Source organism: Trichechus manatus, unplaced genomic scaffold, assembly GCF_000243295.1.
Source record: "Trichechus manatus latirostris isolate Lorelei unplaced genomic scaffold, TriManLat1.0 scaffold00040, whole genome shotgun sequence".
NCBI classification, from domain to species: domain Eukaryota; kingdom Metazoa; phylum Chordata; class Mammalia; order Sirenia; family Trichechidae; genus Trichechus; species Trichechus manatus.
The window spans coordinates 16,581,255-16,590,359 of record NW_004443976.1 but is presented as its reverse complement, the minus strand read 5'-3'; the positions used below and the strand labels follow the sequence as shown (position 1 = coordinate 16,590,359).

General features: G+C 39.9%; 1 protein-coding gene across 1 annotated transcript; it reads left to right on the top strand.

The window, feature by feature from the left end:
* The first annotated feature begins 5,624 nt into the window (after positions 1–5,624).
* Positions 5,625–6,644, top strand: LOC101346823 (olfactory receptor 1P1-like). The gene has a single exon (XM_012555527.2). The coding sequence runs from the start codon at positions 5,691–5,693 to the stop codon at positions 6,642–6,644; it is 954 nt and encodes a 317-aa protein (XP_012410981.1). The 5' UTR covers positions 5,625–5,690.
* The last annotated feature ends 2,461 nt before the right edge of the window (positions 6,645–9,105 follow it).

The window sequence follows — 9,105 nt, the reverse complement described above, 5'->3', positions numbered from 1 at the left end:
AATCTAATGCTAAGCAAAATACGTCAGCCACAAAAGGACAACTATTGTACGATCACACTTATAAGAAATATCTAGAATAAGCACATGCATAGAGACAGAAAGTAGATTAGTGATTACTAGGGTAGGAGAATGGGGAGTTACTTCTTAATGGATACAGAGTTTCCATTTGGGTGATAAAAAAGTTTTGGAAATAAATACTAGTGACAGTTGCACAACATTGTGAATATAATTAATGCCACTAAATCGTATGTTTAAAAAATGTTAAAATGACAGATTTTATGTCACATGTATATTACCATAATAAAATAAAATAAAATTAAAGAGCATCGTTTTACATATGAAGGACCAAAGGAGATATTTTTGGATAAATGGGGTAGACTTTCTAGTTCATCCAAAGAGACAGGCACTTAGTAACGTTTCTTGGAGAAAATCCAAATACCGCTGGACCACATCCTTTCCACCTTCCCAGAAACTGGTCCTAAGGGAATGCATGGGGTATGGAACAATTACTAAACACCAGTCTCCCACAGGACGCCCAAGAGTGCTCTCACCGAGGAGGCTACCAGAGAAATAAATAGATAGGGCACATCCTCTTATAGCCCAGGGCTGGGGGCCTAGGGGTTATTCCAAAGGCCCTGATATTAGTGAACACAAAACTCCCATCTGCAGCCCTGCTGCATGAGGGTATAGGAAATACTTGCTGTGGCTGAGGCAGGCGACCAGGCCATGAGCCTCTTTGCTGCAGGGAGGGACAGCCTCTGAGTACCCAGGCGGCTTTTTCCTGTTCATTTCCATTGATGTAGAGAACAAAAGAAGAGTCACCAGGTCATTGGTGATGGTGGCTAAGATGGACATAGGCAATCAGGTAAGGTTTATGGCTGGATGGGGATACGAGCACTGAGGCAGCCCCTGTTCATAACAGCAAATATGGGCCAAGCATGTCCTAGGTGCTGCAAGGAATATGGAGGTAAATAAGGCAAGATCTCCATCTCCAAAGAGTTCAACCCTGTAGGGAAGAAAAGATCTAAGCATTTGACAAGGAAAGTATAATGAAATCTTGACACTTGCACTGTGTGGAGGGAAGGGCAATATAAACTCTAAATGGTTTTCCAACCAGAAGACAAGAAATTCCCAAGGCAGTCTATGTGAGGGGTACAGAAAATAGGTGCTGTCACTCAGTGAAGGGTACAGAAAATGGGTGATGGAGGAGAGCTGACAAAGGAGGGTTCTGGCAGATGGGAGCTTGGGTGGTTTAGAGCCAGCTCCCCTGGTGAAAGAAGTGTTTCCCTTAACACAGAAAATCCCAGGGTGAATCTTTTAAGATGGCCTTGAATTTCAGACTCTAGCCATAGTGGGGAGACCCAGAACGTTGGGCACCCTGTGCTTTGTTTGAGAAATTCCTTCCGATGGACTGATCTTTTACATCAGGATGGGAATGGAGAATGCGTAGTACTCTCTTGCTCTATATCAAAGCAACCCTGCAGTTAATTCTCTATACCAAGTTGCAGAGGTTTTAGACTTCTAGGCAGATAGAGTCAGGTGGAAAGTGTGTGCGTGAGTGTGTGCACAGTCCAGGTGCACCTAACCTAAAATTTGGAGTTTGGATTCCACCCAGAGGTGCCTCTGAAGAAAGCCCTGATGATCTGCATCTGAAATATCAGTCATTGAAAACCCTGTGGAGCACGGTTCTACTCTGACACACACGGGGTTGCCATGAGTCAGAACTGACTCCGTGGGCACCTGGTTTTATGCGTTAGACAGAATGCTAGAACTCCATCTGAGCTGAACCATCCCAAGGGACAGTCTCAGCCAGGTTTCTCATTGTACAGCTGGGGAAACTGAGGCAGGGGCATTGCTGGCACAGGAACCCAGGTCTCCTGACCCCCGGCCCAGGTCTCTGTGGGGATAGGACATGCGTCTCTCTCACTCTCCATCTGATCATAGGAAGGTTTCTGTTATGCTAATACCTTAGTATAATGCCCTTAGTCTCTTTCTTCAGTGTCTTTTGTTCTTTATTACAAGCAACAACAAAATTAACTCTCAATCTTTCTTTTCCCTTCACCTCCCTCTTTCCTACCATCCAATAATACTATTTCATCAGTAGTATTATCTATCTTCATTTATCTTTGTCCTCTTAAATAGGCTTAAGCTTCTGTTATTCGACTTACCTTGTAAATATGATATTCTGTTTCTCGTAACTATTTCCAAGAAAGAAAAAGGAATTTATTATACTTCCTACTCTTTTCCTCCTTCTCCTTCCACTTATTGGTTAGTTATTTCCACATCATTAGAGTATATTGCATTTACATATCATTCTCTCACCTTAATCTCTGTATTCTGATCCTGGTTATGCAATGAATATATATTCAGCGTTCATCACTAGACTTTTTGCTGAGGTTACTCCAGCCCTTCCTTGGTTATCGGAATTGATTCCCCAGGAGGAGCTCATGGGAACAATATCCCCGGAATTTCATGTTCAAAACTCTTTGCTTATAGTCCTTAAGTTTAAAGTACAGCTTGAGTGACATAAAATTCTTGGCTCATGCTTTATATTTTTGAGTTTCTTGAAGGTGTTCTTTTATTATTTTCTGGCACTGAATGTTGTTGTCATGACTGAAGCCAACCTGATTTTCTTCCCTTAGTAGTTTCCTGATTTTTTTTGTTGGGTTGGATACAGCACTGGTTGCCTGAAGGATTCTTAGTTTATTTTAAGTCTAATGATTTTACTAAGATATGCTTTGCAATTAACCATTCTATATCATTATCCCAGTATATAACATGCTTTTTCAATATGTACGTTACAATCTTCTGTTATTACAGGAAAGCTTGTTTAAATTATAATTTTAAATGTATCTTCTATTCCAATGTTTAGTTTTCTTCTTTGAGGACTCTGCTTATAATATGTTGAAGCTCCTTTGCCAGTCTTCTATACCCATCAGTTTCTCTCTAACCCTTTTATTTTATTCCTTATTTTTTTTAATTGCTTTCCTTATTTCTATACTTTATGTCTTTATAATGATTTTTGTATTGTCCTTTCTCCTTTGAAATCTTTGTTATTAGTCTTCAATGAAGAAACAACTTTTCTTTCAATTTCTTTCCAGAGTTTTCTCAGTTCCTATTTCACATTTTCCTGTTGTCTGGCCATCTCTTCTCTGTTTTTTTTTTTTTTTTCTTTTTTTCTTTTTTGTAATTTTCTTTCCTAAATCCAACTGCTTAGTTAAGTTTCAAAAATTCTTGATGATATATTGTGTTGCAATTTGTCTCCAGAAGGATACTTTTCTAGTGCGTTCTCGTCTGATGAGAAGCTTGAATTTTCAGAGCTCTTATGATATTTCTGTATAGGTCCAGCAACATAACCATTATTTATTATTCATATATGAATGATCTGCATTTTTTTGGACCAAAGATTTAGAGTCAGAGTTAGGGTAACTTGTCCAGATTCTCAGCTCAACCACTCCCTTTTCTGTTGCTGGAGGTTTCTTTATATATGCTACTTGGGTCTCTTATGTATATTGTACACATTTTCATTACTTTCTCCAGCACTCATGTCTCTCTCTGTTTTCTAAGACCTAGCCACAGTAATTATCACTCAGGGCAAGGTCCGCTGTTTACAAAACTAGTTGCCATCAAGTCGATTCTGATTCATGGTGACCTCAAAGTGTATGAGAGTAGAAATGTGCTCCACGGGGTTTCAATGGTCAATTTTTTGGAAGTATATTGCTAGGTCTTTCTTCTGAGGCACCTCTGGGTAGTCTTGAATCTCCAACCTTTCAGTTAGCAGGCGAGTAGTTCGCACCACCCAGGCATTTCAGCTCTCTTTATAGGCATGAATATTAGCAGAGGTTTTGTGGATTCTGGCAACTTTCCATTGTTTCCTGCTGCTATTTGGGCTGATTTGGGGTGTTTTCTTCTTCTAATTTACAAGTTTTTTTAGAATTATGGGATATCTCTGTTCCCTAGTTTCACTGAGAGTATACATATTTTTTACTTTTATTTCTCCTCCTTGTCACTTTGCATGGTTTTTAGTAGAGAAATGTAGAAATTAGGATCTAGGTTGTCACTACTTAGCCCTGAATAACTAACTCAAATATAAATTGTTTCTCTGCATCTTTTTCTTAGCTTAGCTCCTTTTATATCCCTTCTTTCTTAGAAGATACCTACTTTTGCATCTTTTTAGAGGATACAGAGAACTTCTAAAGTTTTATCTACTTTTTGATAGAATTAGTTTTTAGAGCTTTTCTCTTTCTCTGAGTCTGTAAGGCTATCATCACCTGTCAACATTTAATGTTTCACTCCATTCAGCATGTCTTAGTTATCTAGTGCAGTTATAACAGAAATATCACTAGTAGATAACCTTAATGAACAGAAGTTTATTCTCTCACAGTTTAGGAGACTACAAGTCTGAATTGAGCGTGCCAGCTCCCAGGGAAGAATTTCTCACTCTGTTGGCTCTGGAGGAAAGTCCCTGTCATCAGTTTTCCCCTGAGTCTAGGAGCTTCTCAGCACGGGGACCTCAGGTCCAAAGGACACACATGATCCTGGCTCTTCTTGCTTGGTGGTAATGAGGTCCCCCTGTCTCTCTGCTCACTTCTCTCTTTCATATCTCAAAAGAGATTGACTCAAGATACAATCTAATCCTGTAGACTGAGTCTTGCCACATTAATATAACTGCCTCTAATCCTGCTTGGTTACCAGGAATGAGAGCGGGTGGGAGGGGGAATCAATTACTGATAGTAGACACATGATAGTTCTGGTTATGGGAAAGGCAATATACAATATGGAGGAAGTCAGCATAACTTGACCAAGGAAAATAAAGACACTGAGAGATACACAAGAATAAAGGGCAACTATGGTAAATGCTATAACATATACAATTTTGCAACAACAGTAACAACAAGCAAAAAATATGTGACTTGTTGCATAGGTGGATATATACGCTATATGAGTGTGGGAAGGTATATGGGAGTACATGTGCATACATATATAGGTATATATAAACACAATAAAATATTTTAAAAAAATCCTTTAACAGCATTCTGCCCTGCACAGAAGAAGGTCATGGCTCTTCAGCTAAGGGCACAAGGTCTCTCACACCCTGGACCTTGCCTAGTTCTTTGAGCTCACTTAAAAAAAAAAAAAGAATTTTTTTTTGTGGACAAAATATTGTGGAATTTTGATGCAGGGACAACAGCTGTTTGGGTGGAGAACCCTGAATCACAAATTTCATAAGATTTTAATATAGGTAGTTACGTCCATCCCATTAGATTGAAATTCTCTGAGGTTGAGGACTATCACAGTTTTATTTACTTAGCACTGTGTCAGGCTCACAGTTGGTACTTAATATCTGTAGAATGAATGAATGAAGGTATCTTGAGTCCACAAAGGGTACGTAAAAAGAAACTACAACTAAAAAAATTTGGGACAGAAAGGAGCATAGAGAAATCAAACAAGGAATCTATTTTAATTTTTTTGAGTTGTATCTCCCACACTTCCTAGCATGGTGTATTTAGTTTCAATAAAAGTTCACAGTGCACATAGTATGTGGTCAATACAAATGCATTAAGGTCATTCTTTCCTTCTTTTTCTTTAGAGTTCAGACAATGACATGCTCACCAATTATCTAGAATGAAATATGCTTAGAGAATTTTTATGTGTGTTACTTGTGCTCTCATTCTCTGACCTCCGAGCACATGGCAGGAGGGAATCAGACCAACATCTTTGAGTTCCTCCTCTGGGGACTCTCGGAGCGACCAGAGCAGCAGCGCATCCTCTTCCTGCTGTTCCTCTGGATGTATGTGGTCACCGTGGCTGGAAACCTGCTTATTGTCCTGGCCATTGGCACCGACACGCGTCTCCACACCCCCATGTACTTCTTCCTGGCCAGCTTGTCCTGTGCAGAGATCCTTTTCACCTCCACCACTGTGCCCAAGGCCCTGGTGAATATCCAGAGCCAGAGCAGGTCCATCTCCTATGCAGGGTGTATGGCTCAGCTCTACTTCTTTTTGACCTTTGGAGACATGGACATCTTTCTCCTGGCCACCATGGCCTATGACCGCTATGTGGCCATCTGCCACCCTCTCCACTATACAATAATCATGAGCCCCTGGCACTGTACCCTCCTGGTGACTGCCTGCTGGACCCTTACCAATCTCGTTGCCATGACCCACACCTTCCTCGTATTTCGACTTTCCTTCTGCTCTAAGAAGGTCATTCCTGATTTCTTCTGTGATCTGGGACCCCTGATGAAGGTGTCTTGCTCTGATACGCAGGTCAATGAGCTTGTGCTCCTCTTCTTGGGAGGAGCAGTCATTTTAATCCCCTTTATGTTCATCCTGGTCTCCTACATCCATATTGTTTCAGCCATCCTCCGAGTCCCCTCTGCCCAGGGAAGGTGCAAAGCCTTCTCCACCTGTGGTTCCCACCTTGCCGTTGTTGCCCTGTTCTTTGGGACAGTGATCAGGGCTTATCTGTGCCCCTCGTCCTCTTCCTCTGATTCAGTAGAGGAGGACACAGCAGCTGCTGTCATGTACACAGTGGTGACTCCCCTGCTGAACCCCTTCATTTACAGCCTAAGGAACAAGGACATGAAGGGTGCTCTGGGGAGACTTCTTAGGGGCAAAGTCTCCTTCTTGTTGGGCCAGTGACTTCTGCAGAGAAACTGTAGTTCTCCATGCTCTCCAGTGAGGGACTTCACAGAAATTTCTACCCCACCTGTGCCCATCTCTGCTCCTCCCTGATTCCGCATCACGAGTTTGTATTGTTGAGGAAAACAAAATTTTGCATTTTGCTTTCAAGTTAATCTATTAGAGTCGCTTATTTATTTTACTTATAAAATAACTTATCAAAAGAGGAGTTTTTTTTTACAATGTTCATAATTTTAACAGTCTGTGCAGACTTTCGTGCTACTTTATCAAAACTAGATTAGAGAACTAATGGAAGGTGGGTTAATGATCAGAATATTAGCAAATAAAGCCAATATTGTCTAATATTGTATAGTGAAGAGTTTACTCAATTTCAACGCTTATTATATACGTTCAATAATCGGATTGTGTGGTATTAGAGGGATAAGCACATAACAAATGAAACAAAAGAAAGAACCCAGAAATATGCCCAACTAATTTTTGACAAAGATGTAAAAGCAATTCAATGGAGGAAAGATAGTCTTTTCAACCAATGTTGCTGGAGCAATTGATAGGCAAAACAGAAACAAAAAATAAGTCTCGCACTTTGTCAAAAATCAACTCAAAATGGATCACGGACTTACACTTAAAATGTAAAGCTGTAACACTGCTAGGGAAAAACCAACAGAAGAGAATTTTTGGCATGTAGGACTAGGCAAAGAGTTCTTAGACTTGACACCAAAAGTATGATAAAAAATCCACCCCCCCCAAATTTCTAAATTGAACATCATCAAATTAAAAACTTTTGATCTGTAAAAAGTTATGATAAGAAAATGAATCCTATTAAGAGGTATCCATCACTTGGGAAATGGAAAGCTACAGACTGGGGGAAAATATTTGCAAGAATTTATCTGACAAAGGACTGACATCCAGAATATGTAGAGAACACTGAAAACCCTATAATAAAAAGCCAAAATATCCAATTAGAACATGGGCAAAAGAAGTGAAGAGACATTTCACTGAAGAGGATGTACAGATGGATAAAAGCACATGAAAAAATGTTCAGTATCATTAACTATTAACCGGTTGCTGTTAGTCGAGTCTGACACATAGTGACCCTATAGGACAGAGTAGAACTGCCCCATAGGGTTTCCAAGGAGCAGCTGGTGGATTCCAACTGCCAACTTTTTGGTTATCAGTCGAACTCTTAACCATGATTAGCAGCTGAACTGGGCCACCAGAGCTCCATTAGCTATTAGGTAACTGCAACTTAAAACCACAATGATATATCACTAAACACCTGTCAGAATGGCTAAAATAAAAAATAATAAAATAAAAAGTTGTTGTTGTTGTTAGGTGCCGCCGAGTCATTTCCCACCCATAGCGACCCTATGTACAACAGAACAAAACACTACCCGGTCCTGTGCCATCTTCACAATTGTTGCTGTGCTTGAGCCCATCGGTGCAGCCATGGTGTCAATCCATCTCCTCTTTTCCGACGGCTCTCTACCTTTCCAAGCATAATATCCTTCTCCAGGGACTGGTCCCACCTGATAACATGTCCAAAGTATATGAGAGTGATAACATGTCCAAAGAACATGAGATGAAGTCTCATAATCCTTGCTTCTAAGGAACATTCTGCCTGTACTTCTTCTAAGATAGATTTGTTTGTTCTTCTGGCACCCCATAGTGTATTCAATATTCTTTGCCAACACCATAATTCAAAGGCATTGGTTCTTCTCTTACCTTCCTTATTAATTATTCAGCTTTTGCATGCATACGAGAGGATTGAAAATATCATGACTTGGGTCAGGTGCACCTTAGTTCTCAAAGTGACATCTTTGCTTTTTAACATTTTAAGGAGGTCTTTTGCAGCAGATTTGTCCAATGCAATACGTCATTTGATTTCTTGACTGCTGCCTCCATGGATGTTGATTGTGGATCCAAGTAAAATAAAATCCTTGACAACTTCAATATTTTCTCTATTTATCATGATATTGTTTATTGGTCCAGTTGTGAGGATTTTTCTGCTCTTTATGTTGAGGTGTAATCCATACTGAAGGCTGTAGTCTTTGATCTTCATCAGTAAGTGCTTCAAGTACTTTTTCCTTTCTTCAAGCAAGGTTGTGTCATCTGCATATCGGAAGTTGTTAATGAGTCTTCCTCCAATCCTGATGCTGTGTTCTTCTTCATGTAGTCCAGCTTCTCTGATTATTTGCTCAGCATATAGATTGAATAAGTATGGTGAAAAGGATTCAACCTTGATGCACACCTTTCCTGATTTTAAACCGCACAGTATTCCCTTATTCTATTCAAATGACTGCCCTTTGGCTTATGTACAGGTTCCTCATGAGTACAATTAAGTGTTCTGGAATTCCCATTCTTCACAATGTTATTCATAATTTGTTATGATCCACACAGTGAAATGCCTTTGCATAGTCAATAAAACATAGGTAAACATCTTTCTGGTATTCTCTGCTTTCAG

Bases quoted from the DNA above. Each gene is read 5' to 3' on its own strand.
- LOC101346823 (XM_012555527.2), top strand. From the start codon at position 5,691: ATGGCAGGAGGGAATCAGACCAACATCTTTGAGTTCCTCCTCTGGGGA.